This window comes from Chiloscyllium plagiosum, unplaced genomic scaffold, assembly GCF_037043375.1.
Source record: "Chiloscyllium plagiosum isolate Xiang-an unplaced genomic scaffold, Cpla_swu_hap1 HiC_scaffold_23, whole genome shotgun sequence".
NCBI classification, from domain to species: domain Eukaryota; kingdom Metazoa; phylum Chordata; class Chondrichthyes; order Orectolobiformes; family Hemiscylliidae; genus Chiloscyllium; species Chiloscyllium plagiosum.
In genome coordinates, this window is record NW_028270161.1 from 55,362,645 (window position 1) to 55,382,615 (window position 19,971).

The 19,971-nt window shown below is 43.2% G+C and overlaps 1 protein-coding gene across 1 annotated transcript in view; it reads left to right on the forward strand.

Annotated features, from left to right (window-relative positions):
• Positions 1-19,971, forward strand: part of irag2 (inositol 1,4,5-triphosphate receptor associated 2) — a 169,467-nt gene that overhangs the window by 12,996 nt on the left and 136,500 nt on the right. Inside the window, exons 3-5 of the mRNA XM_043713369.2 lie at positions 2,085-2,265; positions 4,925-4,998; positions 5,164-5,242. Of these exons, the coding sequence (XP_043569304.2) occupies positions 2,085-2,265; positions 4,925-4,998; positions 5,164-5,242 (334 nt within the window). The remainder of the gene's footprint in view (positions 1-2,084; positions 2,266-4,924; positions 4,999-5,163; positions 5,243-19,971) is intronic.

The following is a 19,971-nucleotide window of genomic DNA, read 5'->3' on the forward strand; positions in this document are numbered from 1 at the left end:
CTTCCTGCCACAGTGAATAGCTATGCATATTCCTATTTTATCCCACTAACATAACCTATTTATAGCTGGCTGCAAACTCCTGAAGTTGTCTTCGCAATATATTTTCCTGCCTATCTTTGTGTCATCACCAAATTTAACTACCACGCTTTGGCTCACATTGTCTAAGTCATTAATTTAAATGTTGAAAAGCTGAGACCCCAGTGTAGACCTGGGAGTGACCTCACTTGTCACATCCTGCCAATCAACCAAACACCCATTTCTATTTTCCAGCCAGCCAATCTGCATTCGGAAATATCTTGTGAAATGCCTGCCACTCTCTTGATCTATCCTCCAGCCTGGTATGCTCAATCGCTTCAGCTGATTAACTTTTAAAATACTAGTCTTGAACCCAACCTACTGTATATACTCATGTCTAGGTCGAATTTTGACGATAGTCGAACCCTAATTTCAATTTTTAAAAAATTAATACACGGGCATGAGTTTTGAGGGGCTGAAATTCATGCTGCACTTTTTTTAACGAGATTAACTTCTGGATGTAAAGTGAACAAAGTGCTGTAAGTACCGATAGACTTAGTCCTGGTCTGAATGAATGAATGTGCTGTCGTAAGCCAAGTAGCGTTATGAATGAATAGAGATGCAATATGGGAAACAAAGAGCAATGAATGGCATCACCAGTATGAATGAATGAATGCGATATAGTTGGGTCGACTTATACACGAGAAATGGGCAGCACGGTGGCACAGTGGTTAGCAATGCTGCCTCACAGCGCCTGAGACCCGGGTTCAATTCCCGCCTCAGACGACTGACTGACTGACTGTGTGGAGTTTGCACGTTCTCCCCGTGTCTGCGTGGGTTTCCTCCGGGTGCTCCGGTTTCCTCCCACAATCCAAAGATGTGCAGGTCAGGTGAATTGGCCATGCTAAATTGCCTGTAGTGTTAAGTAATGGGTAAATGTAGGGGTGTGGGTGGGTTGCGCTTCGGCGGGTCGGTGTGGACTTGTTGGGCCGAAGGGCCTGTTTCCACACTGTAATGTAATCTTAAAAAAAAAAAATATGGAAAATACAAGATTTTTTTGGCCAAAAATAAGGGGTGTACTTGTACATGGGATTGACCTATACACCAGTGTGTGTGTATAGAAAGTACTCCCTTTCAAACTGGATGTAAAGCTCCATTATATTCTGGTCAGTACTACCTAGAGGTTCCATTAGTCTGAAGCCATTAATTGTCACGTTATACAATACAAAGTCTAATTTAACCTGCTCTCTGGTTGCTTCCAAAACATGCTGCTCTGAGAAACTTACGTGGGTTTCCTCCGGGCGCTCTGGTTTCCTCCCACAGTCGAAAGATGTGCAGGTCGGGTGAATTGGCCATGCTAAATTGGCCCGTAGTATTAGGTGCCCTAGTCAGAGATAAAGGGCTCTGGGTGGGTTGCTCTTCGGAGGGTCGGTGTGGACTGGTTGGGCTGAGGGGCCTGCTTCTAGGGAATCTAGTCTAAAACATTCTATGAATATGTTGCGTGATAGGGCAAATAAACCAATTCAGTAACAGCATTCAAAAGAGAATGGAATGAATACTTTGAAGAAAGGATTGCAGGCAATTTGGGGGAGAAAAGCAAGGAACTAATTGGGTTGCTCATCAAAAGATCTAGCACAGGCATGTTGGGCCAAGCAGCTTCCTCCCCCCCCCCCCCCCCCCCCGTCGTACTGTTCTGATTTTAATTACCCAAGAGAGAATGGCTTTGGTGGCATTGCTGCTACCACCTCTGCCTCATCCCATGGGGAAAGAGAATATCCTTCTTCCCCACTTCCCATGTCTAGTGGGATTACTGAGACTGTAAGATCTCAGCAAAGTGAATAAATTAATCCACGTATCCAAAGGTACACAGGTTAGCTGGATTGACTATGCTAAATTGCCTGTAGTGTTCAGGGATGTGTACGTTAGGTGCATTAGTCAGGGGTAAATGGAGAGTAATAGGGTAGGGGAATGGGTCTGGGTGGGTTACTCTCTGGAGGGTTGCTGTGGACCTGTTGGGCCAAATAACCTGTTTTCACACTGAAGGGTTTGGACTGATTTGCTTTCTGCAGGGAAAGTGCCTGTTTCTATGATTGTGGACTATCTACGACACACCACGAGCCGCAGTTCTGAGGACAGTGGCCTCGAGGATTTGTGTAACATGCTAGACCCGGATAACAAGGATGTGTCCATTGATCTGAACACCTATCGTGCAGTGATGAAAGAATGGATTGAAGACTGTAGGAGGAAAAGGTAGGAAACTGAGTAACAAATACAGCCCCTGTGACCTGTTCTGAGCCCAAGCGATGGAATATAATAAAACTCCTGGTCAGCTGTCAACTTGATTATTGGGAGGTGACATGAGAGCTAAGGACCAAGGAAGCCACTAGATTGCTTCTAAAATAAGAACAAAATGGTGAGCTAATCTTCAGGGAAAGTGAACCTATCATCTCTACACAGTCTAGCCTGCTGAACAATTGATTAGCAAAGGGGAAGGTGGTCCATCAAAGCCTTACTGGGGCAGAGTGGGCAAGAATTGTGGTCTCGCCAATGTCACCTGCAAATGTACTGTGCTCCATCCAGAGTGTGTGTGTGCTCATGTGCTCCCTTACACCACCTTGTATGTGGATAGTTTATGGTAAAAACTGTAATATGGGAATCCGTTTGACTACAAGAGCAGTTGAATGTGCTAATTGTATTGATCGCTTTTTCACACTTTGTGACGTTTCTATATTCAAAAAGAAATGGCTATTTATCAATAAACGAATGTGTGTACACCAGTGCTTTGAATGTCCCCTTCAGTACTGTGGTAATGCTCATTAAGATGGCTTGCTTTTTTAATAACCTTGCTCACCAACTCAAGACCAAAGCAATGTTTGTTTGCCAAGTGACAAGTTGGGATTTTGATTCTCCAGTTTGTGTGAAACTTGGGTATTTTCATGATCCTGGTTGCCTCACGGGGAAGCACAAGGTTAAATCCTCCTGGATATTCTCCTCTGAGTTGCAGGGCCTTGTAACAGGTTGATGTAATGTAGCATAGAGTCACCCAATGTGGGAAGGTAAAAGAAGAATAAGCTAATCTTAAAATAAGATTCCTATCATTATAATTGTGCTTCAGCTCTTTAATACTTCATTAGCTGAATGTGGTTATGTTGTCAATCATAATAAACAGACTTTAAGAATATAGCACGAGGGGTGGAAGTAGACCATTCGGCCCATTGGGTTTGCACTGCCATTCAGATCATGAGGTCATGGCTGATCTGATAATCCTCAACTCTACTTTCCTGCATTTTCCCTAGCCCTCTTGATTCCCTTACGCATTAAAAAATCTGTCCATTTCAGCCTTCAATATGTTTAATGGTCCAGCCTCCCCAGACCTCTGTGGCAGGGAAATCAACAGATTCACTGCTATCCAAGAAGAAAAAATAATTGTTCTTCATGTTGTCTTGAATGGGAGACCTATTGCTCGGAGATGATTCCCTCTGGCCCTAGACTCTCAAAAATAAACCATTTCTCTGTATCTGCCTTGTTAAGCTCTCCAAGAATCTTAACTTGCAATAATGTCACCTCTTGTTCATCCAAATTCCAAAGAGCACAAGCCCAATTTATTTGACCTCTCCTCCTCAGACAGTTCCTTCATCTGTGGTATCAATCTAGTGAACCTTCTTTGGATAACCCCCATGACAGGGTACCTTTCCAAAGATAAAGGGACCAAACTGTTCAGTATTCCATCTGTGGATTGACTAGTGCCTTACATACGTTTAACAAGACCTCCCTAATTTCACTCCATTCCCTTTGAAATAACGGCCAATAAATGACTTCCCAGTTACCTGTTTAACCCTGATGTTAGCTTTCTGTGCTTCCTCTTGTGGACCCCCAAATCCCTCTGCTGGAGCTTTCTGAAGTCTTTCTCCACTTCAATCACATTCAGTTCCATTACTTTTTCTGCCAAAGTGCATAATCTCTCAATTTCCTGCATTGGATTTCATCTGAACTTTTGCGTAATCGTTTAACCTGTCTATATCCTGCTGTGGGATTTGTCATTTACAAACTTGGATGATAGAAGTGAACATACAAATGCCATGTCGTTGCCAATTAGTAAGTCAATCCTCTATCCTCCACTTATAATGAGAACTGCCCATCAATTCTTCTTTGGGAAATCTGGTCAAAACCTATTCAATTAGACATAAATGTGTTTTATAAAACTGCAGAAATGCATGTCAGCATAGTTGCATTCAGGGCACATAGAGTTGCACCATAATGAACTCAAAATATGTGTCAGGAGGAGTGTTTGCTAACCTAAACAAATTCCCCGTTGTGACAGTGCTGCTGTAATGTGAGCATGTTTGTGCATGAATGAGACAAGGCGACCTGAAATTAGTCCATACTGTAGCTTGAGGGTTGTCCTGTAATCCTGATTCCATTCTCAGAAATGTAGAGTGTACATATTTTCCGTTACAATTTCACCATGCTCAGTTTGTAGTTCAGGCTTGAATGTTTCATCTGTGGTATTGCAGGGTACATAACAAACCATGTTTCCTTTTCTATAAGATGCTATATGTTTTCTTTCCAGGAACGTATTTTGCTTCAGTAGTGTAAGCTGTAAGAAAATCTCATGTCTACAAGCTGGTATTGAACTAACTTTAAGGGTAGCACACTGCTGCCTCCCACTGGTTCAATGCCACTTTAGGGCTTTTTGGAGTTTGCTTGTTGGAGTCCGTTTGGAGTTTCCTCTGGGTTCACTGGTTTCCTCTCATAGTCCAAAGATGTGCAGATTAGGTGGATTGGCCATGCTAAATTGCCTGTAGTGTTCAGGGATGTGTAAACTGGATGGACTTCACACTGGGGATTCTATAATAACTTACAAGGGATTGTTGCTCTGACTGATGATTTCCATATTGGATGTTTTTAGTTTCCATGAAGAGACACAAGAAGTTGTAAATGTTAATGAAGATGTTGTCCAACATCGTAATGGAGTTGTATCAGGTAATATCTTTCACATTCAACCAATATTTGCGATTTGTCACCTTTTTTGTTTCTCTGTGCATTTTACCAGAGTCAAATTTGAGACGTTGCATTTGTTTTGCAGTAGTTTCTAAGTGTGTTGCCGAAACCACGTTAGCTCATACAAACCTCTGCCATCTCTAACAGGAATCAAACTTTCTGATGCAACCGATGGGACTGTGGGAAGCTTGGAGGCACTTGGTGGGGAGATTTCGAAAGGAGACTTGTAAGCAACACCTAAATTTAATCTCTGTGTGGGCTAGGTGCAGTTTCAATATGATTAATTATTACAATTATTCATTTAGCACGTAGTGAGTACTTCCTGCAAGTATCTCACTTGTGTCCTGCCGCATTGTGCTCATTGTTCATTCTCTCCAACATTTGTTTTTCTAAGAAAAAGTCTTTGATAAATAATGGCCCTTTTTTTTCTATCTTTACTTTCTCCAACATTGATTTTTTTTGTAAAAAAATCACTCTTAGAATGGTGAAAGTCAACAGCATTGATGCACACGTGAGGTAGAGAGACGCGCATTGGGTATATAAAGCAATAAGAAGTGACAAACAGCTTATCCCAAAGCAGAAATACTGAAACATGCCCACAAAAATCTGTAAATACTCAGGTTTGATAGCAGAGAGAGAGAGAATTAATGTCTCAGGTTTTCAACGTTTCATCAATATAAACCAGTTGGGCTTTTTCTAGATGCGATGAAGGGCAAATTTCTTTTGCCCAAGTGGAAACAGTGTTGCATTTAATAGAGAATTTATTAGCACTTCAGGCCAGCCATTGTTCTGCATCCAAGGAGACCTCTGGGTTGTACATAGCAGTGCCTCTCCAACCAAAGTTGGGTAAAATGAGGAACGTCTTCCCTCTTAGCTCCCCATCTCTGTTATCAATGGATTTATTAAATTTGGTGTCAATCTTCTTTATTCTAAAGTGTTCAATTTTTCTAGGAATATCCTGTGAAAGAAGACTTGTTCATTAGTTAGGTGGAAGGCTTTAGGATACATGTCACAAAGTTGCTCCTTTTTATTGGGTTGTCCCAGTCTGGGTCTAGTAACTGTGGCTGTGTAGAGATTGGAAATGTGAAAGCTCAATGCGCTTGTCCATCCCTTTGGTCCAGTGTTGTTGCATCCTGTGGAGATATGGGCCTGCCGACTGCTGGAAACTAAAGGGAAGCCTTCCATTTATCAGTTGTGTTGTGTGGGGCGTGACCACTTTGAATGTAAGTCCTCAAACAAACTAGCAGGTATGTTCTGCGCACCCGTAAGGTGTAACTGGCCAGTAGCAGCAGCTGAGTTGTACTCTAAACACGTCAGTAACTTGTGACCTGGCATATCCACACCTACAATTACCATCAAGTCAGTACCCTGGTTCAGGGAAGAGTGCGGGAGAGTCATGCTAGAAGTGGCTGCAGGTATATCTCCATGAGCTGTTCGCCTGAAGCCACAATACAGAACTACCTGTGAGCCAAACGTAAAGTGATGATGCTATAGGCGATTCCACAGCAAATAGATCGGATCTAAGCTCCACAGTCGTGTTGCATCCAGTGGTGACTGGTGGTGGTGGATGATTAAATAAATCAGCTGGAGGCAGAGGCTCCACAAATATCCCCTCACTCAATCACTGGGGGAGTCCAGTACATCAGTATAAAAGATAAAACTGAAGCACTCGCAACAATTTTCAGTCGGAAATGCAGAGTGGGTAATCCATGTCTGCCTCTTCCAGCATCACAGACTTCAGTCAATTTAATTCACTCCACGTGACATCAAGGAACCACTGGTGACTCAAGACATTGACCCTGACATTTCAGCAAGACTGCTGGAGGTCTGTGCTCCAGAACCTGTGGGCTTCCCTAACCAAGTTGTTCCAATATAGTTATAAAACTGGCATCCACCCCACAATGTGGAAAATTGGTGTGCAGGATATACCTAAACAAAAGCAAGAGAAATCCGACCCAGCCAATTAACTCTGTTAATCAAGATATTTTTAATCAACCTGGTCAGAAATACTCTGACACACTCTGGAGCAGTTGAGTCTTGAACGCAGGCTTTCTGGTCCAGAGTTTGGGATGTTACCACTACCAGAAGAACCTCTCACACTCTGTCTACTCTCAATCATAAGTAAAGTGGTGGAAGTTGTGATCGACAGTGCTATGGAGCAGCACCTGCTCACAACCTAGCTTGGGTTCCACCAGGTGCCACTCAGCTCCAGGTCTCATTACAGGAAGACACTTTGGTTAGACTCTTACCTGACATATGGGAACGTGGCCATGGTTGTCGGAGCTCCCTCACCTCTGCTCCAAGACATCTCTCTGCAGGTGTTCCTCACTGTAGTATTCTTGACCCAACCATCTTCAGCAGCCTTGTCAATGACCTTTCTTCCATAAGGTCAGAAATGGGGCCAATGATTGACTGTTCAGCATGCACGATGACTCCAATACTAATGCAATCTATGTTCAAACACAGCAAGATCTGGGTCATATCCAGGCTTGGGCTGATAATTGGCAAGTAGAATGCACTGCATACAAGTGATGGGCTATGATCATCTACACTAAGAGAAAATCTCACCGTCGCCCAGTGACATTCAATAATAATATCTTCTACTACCATAGTCGCGGGTGTTCTATTGACCAGAAACACAACTGGCCCACCCATATAAATAGTGGTTAGAAGGTCGGAGGCTAGGAATAATACAACAGGTAATTCACTTCCTGGCTCCTCCAAAGCCTAACCACCATCTACAAGGCACAAGTCAGGAGTGAGATGGAATACTCCCCACTTGCCTGGATGATCCAACACTACTCTAGAAGCTGGATAGCATCCAGGGCAAAGCAACCCACTTGGTACCATCTTCCACCACCTATGTTCAGTATCACTGGAGTAAAAATCGTATAAGGTATATGGCAGAAATTGATTTTTGAGGCTGTTTGAATAAAGCCTCTAAATCCACATTCCACTGTCGTCTAGAAAGACAGGGGCAGCAGATACATAATAACACGAAAGATCTCTAATCTTGACCCAACAACCTCCCAACCCCAGCCACGTACCATCCTGACGTGGAATAATATGGTTGTTCCTTCCCTGTTGCTGGTTCAAAACTCTGGATCTCCCTCCCTAACGTCATTGTGGGTGACCCACTGCAGTGGATCAAGAAGGTAGCTCACCATCACCTTCTCAAGGGCAACTGGGAATGAGCAATAAAGCTGGCCCAGCCAGTGATACCCTCATCCAGGTGAATAAAATAATAATGGTGTCTATCATGTCTGAATCTTGCAAAGCCCTTTCTAACCAATTGATACTTTTTGAAGCAAAGTCAGTGTTGTAATGTTGGAGCTGCACTGCAAAGCTCAACAAACTGCAATGGAATAATCATCTGTTAGATATTGGGTGATAGCTGAATGTTGTCTCTCTGAACTGGACGATAACAGCCATGATGTGGAGGTACTGGTGTTGGACTGGGGTGGTCAGTGTTGTGATATTTGAATGTGAACCGGATGTTTGTTTGCTCTGCAGGTACTGACTGAACAGTGGAGGGTTCTGAGTAAGGTGTGTGTGTGTGTGAAAGAGGGGAGAAAAAAGCTCCTCATAACCAATTGCAATATTTTTAATGGAGTATTACTGTTGTGGCTCACCCTTGCTCTTCACAAACGGTCATAGTATCTTTTGCATGTACCTGAAAGCTAAAATTGGATATCAGTTTACAGTCAAAGACACCACCACTTGTAGTGTGCAGAGCTGCATTGTCGAGTTGGATTTTGCATTCTGTTTTTTCTGAAGTGACCTTGAATGAAAAGAACATTTTGACATTGGGTGCAGGCAAACCAGGAATATCTCTCTCAACTGACACTGCAGTAAGAGTTCAAGTGTCAGGCTGAGGAAGGGCCCTGCTTGATGCTGGGCTTGTAATTGAGAAAACAGGAAAAAGCTGCGATGAAACCTTTTTAATATGAACAAGCTGCTCCATTGGTGTGAATTAGTTTTGGATGATTTTCAGCAGAAATAAATGAGGAATCATTGCTTAGGACTTTTCACTGAGACCATGATCTACATGCACTTTTAAACTCTACATTGCTTAGCATGGGGTCAGATGCAACACTGTTCAATGTAAGCTACAGTCAGTGTGATGGCTACAAAGCTTGGAGCATTGGGAACGGGGAAAAATTATTACTGTTTCGAAATATGATCAAGGAAGATCTAAGGGAATGTATAAAAGCCCTTTTCCCCAGAATAGAGAGTAAAACTAGATGACATAGGTTTACGGTGAGTGGAGAAAGATTTAAAAGGGGCCTAAGGGACAACCTTTTCACACAGAGTGGTGCGTGCGTGGAATCAGCTGCCAGAGGAAGTGGTGGAGGCTGGTACAATTACAGCAATTAAAAGCCATTTAGATGGGTATATGAATAGGAAGGCTTTAGAGGAATATGGGCCAAGTGCTGGCAAGTGTGACTGGATTAATGTAGATTCTCGTTGGATGAGTTGGACCAAAGGGTCTGTTTCTGTGCTGTACATCTCTATGACTAATGAACAAGAGAGGTCTGAAACCATATTAGAAGACAATGGATTTCTTTGAACATGTCTGTGCAGAAGGGTTGTAACCTAATCTACCTAACCTGCATATTTCCAGCATTTTCTGTTTGTATTTAACAGTAACTGTTGCTGTAGCTCCTAGCATTGATCTGATTTGATTCTGTGCCAGTACTTGACTGACAACCTTAGCTCTTGGGAGTAAATGAAACAGTAATTTGCTACTTGAGTGGTAATTCAATTCTTTTTCCTTTTTGTACTCTTAACAAAAGGCTATTCAATTTGTTGTATGATGTACACAACCTAACAAACTTGTGTGACTTGTGAGGAGATAAGATTGATTTTCCATTAAAAACTGCAGACAGGCAATATAACTAGTTCAACTAATCAGGATTTGGTGATGTGTAATTTGGTCAACTTGATTAGGATTAAGGTAAAGGAACCTCTAGGGGGCAGTGACCATAATATGATTGAATTCACTCTCTGAGAGGGAGAAGCTGGAATTAGATGTTAACGCTGTTACAATCGAGTAAAGGTAATGACAAAGATGAGGGAGGAGTTGGCCAGAGTTGATTGGAAGGGGAGCCTAGCAGGGAAGATGGTGGAGCAGCAATGGCAGGGGTTTCGGGGAGTAATTTGGGAGGCACAACAGATGACATCACAAGGAAAAAAAGATGGAAAGGTGAAGATAAAGCAACTATGCTGGCAAGGCAATTCGGGGACCGCACAAAAGCAAAAGGGAAAGCATACAATGTGGTGAATATTAGTGGGAAGTCAAAGGGTTGGAAAGCCTTTAAAAACCAACAGAGGGTAACTTTAAAAAGAAATAAGGGAGAGAAGATAAAATGAGGGTAAGCAAGCTCGTAATACAAAAGGTTGCAGACTTTAAGATATCTAAAAGAGAGGCAAACTTGGATGTTGGACCACTGGAAAATGAGCTGGAGAAGTAGTGAGGGGATCAAAGAAATGGCAGAGGAACTGAATAGATACTTTGCATCACTTTTCAGTGGACGTTACCAGTAGCAAACCAGGACTTTGAGAGTTGGGGCAGAGGGGGGGTGCAGTGGCTATCACCTGAAGAGAAGGCTCTGGGGAAGCTGAAGGTGGATAAATCACCCAAACTGGATGGACCTCTCCTCCGTGTTCTGAAGGAGATTGTAGAGACGTCTGTGATCTTTCAGGACCTACTGGTGTGGGGGGGGGGAGGGGAGGGGAAAGGGTCCCAGAAGACTGAAAATGGCTAATGTAACGCCTTGTTTAAGGAATGAGAGAGGCAAAAAATGGAAAATTGTAGACTAGTTAGCCTGACTTCGGTCATTGGTAAGATTTTAGAGTCCATTATGAAGGATGAGGTTGCAGAGTGCTTGGAAGTGCATGGTAAGGTGGGATTGAGTCAGCACATCTTTCTAAAGGAACTGTCATGCCTGGTAAATCTGTTAGATTCATTTGAGGAGGTATCGAAGGTTAGACAATGGAAGTGATCTAATGGGGTTTCCAGTAGGCCTTTTGTCAAAGTCCTGCCCAAGAGCCTGCTAAATAAGAGCAGGACCCATGGTGTGAGGGGTAAGATACTGGCATGAATAGAAGATTGGCTGACTGGCAGAAAGCAGAGTGAAGATAAAGGGGTCATTTTTGGGATGATTGCTAGTAACAAGTGGACCTCCACAGGATAGGTAGAGGGACAGGTGTTAAGGAAGCAGGGAGGCTAATAAGAACTTGGACTGGCAAGGAGCGTGGGCAAGGAAGTGGTGGAAAGAAAACCATCTGGGTAGTGTGAGGTTATACACTTTGGTAGGAAGAATAGAGATGTAGACTCTTTTTTTTTTCTAAATGGGGAAGGCTTCAATAATTTTGAAGCAGAGGGATTTTGTTCTCAACTTTAATATACTGGTTCTTTTTGCAGTTAGGAAGTCCAATGCAATGTTAGCATTCATTTTTGAGGGCCAGATTTCAAGAGTGGGGATATGCTCCTGAGCTTGTGAAAGGCTCTGGCCAGACTGCATTTGGAATATTGTGTGCAGTTTTGGGGCCTGTATCCAAGGAAGGACAGGTTGGCCTTGGAGGGCGGTCCAGAGGAAGTTCGCAAGGATGATGCCAGGGAATGAAGAGCTTGTTGTGAGCAACAGTTGAGGACTTTGGTTCTGTACTGAAGAGTTTATAAAGATGAGGGGGCATCTCACTGAAACACTCAGAATACTGAGAGGCCTAGGTAGAGTGGGTGTAGAGAAAATGTTTCTGTAGTCTGAGAGACCAGGACCCAAGGGCACAGCCTCCAAGTGAAGGGACATTCCTTTTGAATGGAGATGGGGTATTCCTTCAGTCAGAGTTTGGTGAATCTGTGGCATTCATTGCTGTCAAGAGCAGTGGAGGCCAAGTCATTGAGAGAGGTTCTTCATTTGTAAGGAGATCAAATGACTACAGGGAGAAGATGGGGTAAATGGGGAAGTAAATGGGGTTGAGAAATGTACAGCTATGATTGAATGGCAGAGCAGACTCCATGGACTGGTTCAATTCTGCTCCTATATCTTATGATCTTAAAATGCAATTAGTGCAAATTGGAAACCCATGCCACTCGGCAAACAGCTAAAATAAATAGGGCACTGACCATGCTATGAAATTGATGTTAATGCAAACAGACAATGCTGGTCACTTCCTGGCCAATTATAATTGGCTGCCCACATAGTGTTGTGCATGGTATGCTGGCCACTCTCCGACCCACAGAGCAGTGTTATTAAACTGTCAGTTACTTGAATGCAAGAATAGGTGAAAGAGAGACCTTTCATGAACTGAAAGAGCCCTGCATGTGATGTTTTGTTAAACATGTCCCATTAACCAAAAATATGAACAGTTTGAGAGCCTGTCTTGAGTTGGAAACTGCAGTGCTCACAGCCAGGATTAATATCTGGATTTGTCACTGGATCTCCACATATACTTCAGAAGGCCAGGTTTTTAGTCCAACAGGTTTATTTGGAAGTATAGCTTTGAGTACTACTCCATCAGGTGGCTACCTGCTGAAGAAGCAGCACTCTGAAAGGTATACTTCCAAATAAACCTGTTGGACTATAGCCTGGTGTTGTGATTTTTAACTTTGTACACCCCAATCCAACACCGGCACCTCTGCATCAATACTTACTTCAAAAGGAACACCAATGATGCACAACCTGCCAGGAAATCCCCTCACGCTGCAATCCTATCGTGATCCAGATGCCAGCTTTACAGGCAACACTGTGACCAGGTTCCTTTTCTTTAATTCCATTGTGAGAATTAATTACCACAACTCTGCTTTAGTTTGTTTTCAGAAAGTCATTAACATAGAAGGCCATGTGTTACTGTTTTGCACCGCATCGGGCCGCGTTGCTTAATCCTTAATGATAGAGCTGACATTTATGTTGCAAATTCTAACCAAGAACAGGTACTCAGACCTGTTTTGCTGCTTTGAGGGCTGGTTATTGGTCAGGTGATCAGGAACATTTTCCTTTTGAATAGTGCCACAAAAATATTCTTTTTTTTTAAGAAAGGAAGTGAGGCTCAACATCCCATTTGAGAAACCATCTGGTGCAGCACTCTGTCAGTACTGCACTGACATCTCAACCGACATTTGTTGAGAAGGAATTCAGTCAAAACTGTTGGATTTGTGCAAAACTGCAAATACCGGATGAGACTAAACCCATCTTCTCAAATAACAAATCTTGTATTTATATTGTCTTTTAATGTAGTTAAAACGTCATGTTGGGATTCCACTGGCTTGGAATGCCCAGCCAGTTACCTTTCAATTCTGCTTTCTGAAATCTATTTCAGTGCTACTGCAAATAATGGAGGGGCTTTTGGATTCCTGATTTGTAGGGAAGGTAGTGGCAGTGTGGCAATGTCACTGTAACTATGATCCAGAGGTGGAGTTATGCACTGAGGGCCAAGTTGGAATCCCATCATGACAAATGGTGAAATTTGACTCCTGTGAATAAATCTAGAATGTAAAAAGTCTAATAATGACACTGAATATTGCCATAAGAATCTAATTGGGTTACTGATGCCCTTGGGGAAGGAGACCTGCCATTCTTTATCAGGCTTGGTTTACATGTGATTGCATACTCTTCTAAATGCCCCTGCAATGGCCTAGTAAGTCAATTAGTTGTTGCAATCTACTACCACGTATAAAGCAGCATTGATAGAGGCATCAGAAATGAACCCAGCCCTGTTGACTCTGCAAAGTTTCCCACTTGCTAATCTCTGAGGCCCCTGTGCAAAAAAAAAAGAGCTTCCCCAAGATTAATCCTGGTAAGACCAAATTTAGAGTATTATGCACAGGTTTGGACCCCATGTCTCAGGAAGGGTGTACTGGCTCTGGAGCATGTTCAGAGGAGGTTCACAAGACTGGTCCTATGAATGAAAAGCTTAAAATATGAGAAAGGTTTGATTCTTGGTAAATGCTTGATGGAGTTTAGAAGGAAGAGGGGGAATCTAATTGAAAGATACAAAATACTAAATGGCCTGGACAAAGTAGATGTTGGGAAGATGTTTCCAATGGTAGGAGAAACTAGGACCCAGGGGTGCATAGACTTAGAGTAAAGGGAAGACCTTTTTTAGAATCGAGATAAATATACACTTTTTCAGCCAGAGAGTGGTGAATCTATAGAATTCATTGCCACAGAAGGCTGTGGAGGCCAGGTCACTTAAGAATCTCTCTCAGTCTTAAGTATACTTGAGTTTTAAGTGTTACAAAGAGAAAGTAAGAGAATGGAGTTGAGAAGCTTATCAGCCATGATTGAATGGTGGAGCAGACTCGATGGGCTGAATGGCTTACTTTCTGCTCCTATGTCTTATGGTCTAACAATTTGACCTTGCCACAATCCTAATTGTCCTTTACAGATAACAACATCCCACACAACACTATCACTACCTTGTCCCATGGACCTGCCTCTTTTTTTTTTCTTCTCCACTCCTGACAAAATCTGACTAGAGGTTACATAGGGTATACCGTTGGGAGTTGCTCTGGACTCCCTGAATGCTAATTCTGCACCCCATGAAGCTTCGTGGCGTTAGGTCTAATGTGGGAAAAGAAAATTCTTGATTGTAACCAACTGCACATTCTCAACTGATGAATCAGTACTGCTCCGTGTCAAACCCCAGTTAGAAGGAACACCGTGTAGCAAGGGCACAGAATGTACTCTGACTGGAGAACTTCAATGTCAAAAGTGGCTCGGCAGCACCGCCACTAGACATTAATAGATAGGCCTAAGCAATCCGCAACCCACAAATGGAATCCAAGTTCTGTAGCCATATAGTGGTGGACAATTAAACACCTGGCAGGAAATTAAGGTTCCAAAGATATTCTCATCTACAAGAATGGAAGAGCCTGGAACGCTGGTTCAAAAGTAAGCTGAACTGCTTCCATTTTTAGCTAGATGTGCTGAGAAGGTGATCCACTGGTGTTCTCCTGAAGTCCCCAGTGTCACAGATGCCAGTCTTCAGCCAATTGGATTTACTGATATCAAAAATGGTTGAAGGCACTGGATGTTGCAAAGGCTCTTAGCCCTGACAATGTTTCTACAATAGCACTGAAGACGTGTGCTCCAGAATTAGCTGCGTGTTTACCAAGCTGGTCTAGTGCAGTTACAATGCTAACATCTTCCCGATTTTAATGTGTAGTGTAGACCATGCAAGTAAAAGTGCATCCCAGACAAATGTTGACTTATCGATTTTAATTCTTGATCATCATCCAAATGGTAGAAGGGCTGGTCGATGGTGTTCTCAAGCAGCAAAGCCCTGCTCACTGACGCTCCGTACCAGTCCACTCCTGCCCTCGTTACAATCTTGCTCAAAGGAGCTGACCTCCAGAGGTGAGGTGACAGTGACTGCCTTTGGTATCAAGGCCATGTGTAGGCATGGGGCCCTCGCAAAACTTAAATCAATGGTGCTCGGGGGAGGGGAGCAACTCTCCCCTATTAGAGTCCTACCTGGCATATAGGAAGATGGTTGCGGTTGTTGGAGATTAATCACCTCAGCTCAGGACCCCTCTGCAGAGGTCTCTCAGGATAGTGTCCTAGGCCCAACTATCTTCAGTAGCCTCATCAATGACCTTCCCTCCATCATGAGGTCAGACGTCAGGATGCTTGCCAATATTCAGCATCATTTGCGACGACTTATACTGAAGCAGTGCATCTTCAAATGCAACAATATCTGGACAATATCCAGGTTTGGCCTGATAAGTGGTTAATAACATTTGCATTATGCATATGCCAGGAATAACCATCTCCAACAAGAAAGAATCCACTTGATGCTCAATGACATTACCATCACCAGAATCCCCCATAATTAATGTCAATAGAGGTTACCATTGGCCAACAAGGTAAATAGTGTGACATGCTGTTGGATCCAGAGGCTGGGAATTCTGTGGCTGGTAACTCTCCTCCACAAAGTCTCTGCATCAACAAGGCAGGAGTGTGAGGAACACTCCAATTGTCTGGATAAGCAAAACTCCAACTACACTCCATCTCTGTACTATCCAAGACACAACGGCCTGCTTGATTGGCCCCAAGTCAACTACCTTCAGTATTCACTCCCTTTAATCACTGATGCACAGCAATAGTAGTGTTTTGCATTCAATAAGATGCACTGTAGTTAGTTAGCAAGGCTCTTTTTTTGACAGTTCCTTCTAATCCTTTGATCTTTACCACATAGGAGGGCTGGGAAAAAGATGCATAGGAAGACGACCACCCATTAGGCACCTCTTCAAGCCACTAACTATCTGCACTTGGAGCTGCATTGCCATTCCTTTACTTTCGCTGGCTCAAAATCCTGGAACTCCCTCCCGAGTGCCGTAAAGGTGCCCCTCAACCCTGCACTTCAGCGGTTCAAGAAGGGAGCTCACTACTAACACCTCCAGGGCAATTAAGGATGGGGCGATGAGTGATGCCCATATCTCATGAATGGAACTAAAAAAAACTACACATTTGCCCCAGACTAGTCCTAATATTCTTTTCGGTTCCCCTGAGCTGCAATTCTGGAACATAGGGGAGTTTTTGCTCTTTTTAATGTCCCTTACAAGCTCCTGCATCTAAGAGGCAGCCAACACTTGCTTTCCTGTCATCAATGGCTTCCGTCTTGGCCGAAGGGAATCCTGCTCTGCTTATAGAATGAGGCACAATCCTGGAAATGAGCTGGGAATTTGGAGGGGTTGAATTGGGGTTAAACGAGTGGAAACCCTACTGGAATTCTCCTAATCCATGCCTTCCACTCTCCTTGAGCTGCTTGGCAATACTTTAGAATAATAGACTTGGCCTCTAAAGTTATTTTAAGCTCAGTGATTTTATGTTCTACCAGGCTTCAACTTTCTTCTTCTCACTTCTATTGGAATACGACCAATTACCACACTCTGCTGGATCTTGCTTCCCTTTTCCATTTTTAATGAAGTTCTCTACGCACATCCGACTCTCTCCTTCCAAAGTGCTTCCAGAAACAACTCTCCTTTCTTATCTAGTTTGGCCTTTGTGTTCTCCTCCAGTTCCATTCAACATGGCTGACACTTAACTGTCCTTGGAAGTGGCTAGAGAAGTCGCCCTGTTGTGCAGGACAACAAGAAGTGGCTTCCTTTTGGTACAATTTTAAATGTGTCAACAAAACTTCTAAAGCCCAGTACTTCTAACGTTTCTCCCTCACTAGTGGCAAAGAGTTTGAGGATGCCCTGAGGTTGCTACATAAATACAATCCTCTCATTTCAAGCTGTAGCTGTCCTTCCTGCATTTCAATGAAACTATTGAAAACTAGGTTACTGTTGGGAATAAAACAAACCTTTCAAATGATGTCTGTTGTGCCAAACATTTTAATGGTATTGTTGGCTCTTGTGTTGAAACTCAGTCCAGAATGTGATTCCTTGTACTGGACTGACTGGTTTGTCTGGGGTATTCTGTATCTGCGATCATCTTTCTGTCTAGCTGTATGTGCTCAGTCTGCTGTTTTGTTTCTAATGTGCAACTGTTGCAAAATACACACAAACTAAAGATACCTGCAATTGTACTTCTGGAAAGAGAAAATGGGTCTAAAGTACAATGATAGTTTGTGTAGGGCCTTTACTGTATCAGTGTCCAAAGGTACTTCAAGGACCATTTATAGATAGAGCAGCTAACCTAATACACTGACAGTGCCTTCCTAGCTAATTTCATAACCTGCACCTCTACCACCTAGAAGGACAAGGGCAGCAGATACATGGGATCAATACATTCGACAAGCTATCCTCTAAGACAGTCCATCCTGAGTTGGAAGTGTATCACCGTTCCTTCAGTGTCATTCAGTCAAACTCCTGGAACACACTCCCTAACAGTACTGTGGGTGTCCCTACATCAATTGAATGCAAGAGGCAGCTCAGCACCCCTTCCTTGAGCATAAATGGGAATGGGCAATAAATGCTAATCTAGCCAGTGACATGTAAATAGTATGATGCCATACCACATTGAGCTGTTGCTCAGCTTGCTTGAGGTAGTCTTGAATTGTAAAATCCATACAGTGGAAGTATGGATTGTTCTGGTGTAATCTGCATTTTGTTAGCACAACTTGTCTATGACGCGATTGATTTAATGGGCATGCCTATTTGGATAAGGCAAACTTTCTATTGAACAGTGTAACTATTTTCTACAACAATCTTCGACAACAATATTTTCTATAATGCAAGGTTGCAAAGGAATGTAATTGTTGTGTTATAGCAGAATGACCTGTAGGCTGTTTGGCCCAAAGAGTCCATACCAGCCCTCCAAAGAGCATCCCACTCAGATCCCCTCTCTCTGATATCCCAGTGTTTCCCATGACTAACACACCTAGCCTGCACATCCCTGGACACTGGATAATTTAGCAATTCCAATCCACCTAACCTGCACATCCTTTGGATTGTGGGAGGAAACTGGAGACCCCGAAGGAAACCCATGCACACAGGGAGAAGAACGTCCAAACTCCACGCACAAGTCCGAAGGTGGAATCGAACCTGGATCCCTGGGACTGCGAGGCAACAGTGCTAACCACTGAGCCAGCATGCTGAACAGGAGTTGTTTGAAAGAGCCCCTTGCAGAAGGGGAAAGTGAGGCAGAGAGGTGTAGGGGAAGATAAGCTGGACCTTGGTCAAAGTGATTGAAGCCACAGGCCAAAAGGTGGAAGCAATTGGAATCTAGAATGTTCAAACATTCAGACTTGTGCAGGAAATGTAGAATGTGGATTGAAGGGGATTGTGGAAATAAGGAAGGATTGAGGTTATGCTGGGATTTGAAAACCAGGCTGAGAATTTGGGCTCCTGTTCAAACAACGTCTCCGTCAGGGAGTGCAATAGTTTCGGATGGCCACAAGTATACCAAGGCTAGAATGGAGAGACCTTCCCAGAATCTGTTTGAATAGTCAGGTTTTTGAAGATGACAAAAACAACAGCACTGAGCTAAGGCAATCACAAACATGGGGTTAAAATTTTATCTCTGGGCCAATGTGCAACCTGATTGGTTTAATCCCAGTTCTTGCCAGAGAGAGAGGGCTTGTTTTAGATTAGGTTAGATTCCCTACAGTGGGCCCATCGTGTCCACACCGACTCTCCAAAGAATAACCCACCCAGACCTATTCCCCTACCCTATATTTACCCCTGACCAATACACCTAATATTACGGGCAATTTAGCATGGCCAGTTCACCTGACCTGAACATATTTGGATCGTCAGAGGAAACCCACGCAGATACGGGGAGAATGTGCAAACTCCACACAGTGGCCCAAAGTGGGAATTGAACCCAGGTCCCTGGTGCTGTGAGGCGGGAGTGCTAACCACTGAGTCACCGTGTTGCCCCTTCAGTGTTACAATATCAGGAGGTGTGAAAAAAAACACTAATTCTCTTAAACAGTGGAGGGTGACCAAATTGGTAGTGAAACAGTGTTCGAAATGGGACCAAAAATAATGACTCTAATCTTCCCAATGTTCCAGCTGGGAAAATATCTCCTTGTCCAATGCTGGATATTGGATGAGCAGTCAGGTACTTATCAACAATTGACTCGTGGCACAACAGCGAACTGAGGCTTTAAACTGCAAGTTTGGCAAAGTGAAGGAATTTGGTACAGTCAGGGGGCAAGTGCTACCTGGCTGCTTACTTTTTTTAAAAAAAAAAGATCAGTCTAAGTGGGGGAGCAGAAGATCACAACTCCAAAGAACTGAAGTCCAGTGATATTATTTAATGGGAAACATGTCAGTGAGTATTATGTGTTACTGGGAGGTACAGGAAATATATAAAAGTTGAAGCATCATTATAACTCGGATAATCTTTGATATTTCTGAACTTAAACCCTGTGTAAATATGAAACTAAAAGTGGAAGGGCAGGTGATATGTTGTGGCTGTTGTATGTGTGAACTAGTGGACACCAGTGTGATCCACGTATGGCGGTGTATGTGTATGCATAGCAAGTTGGACCGAAGAG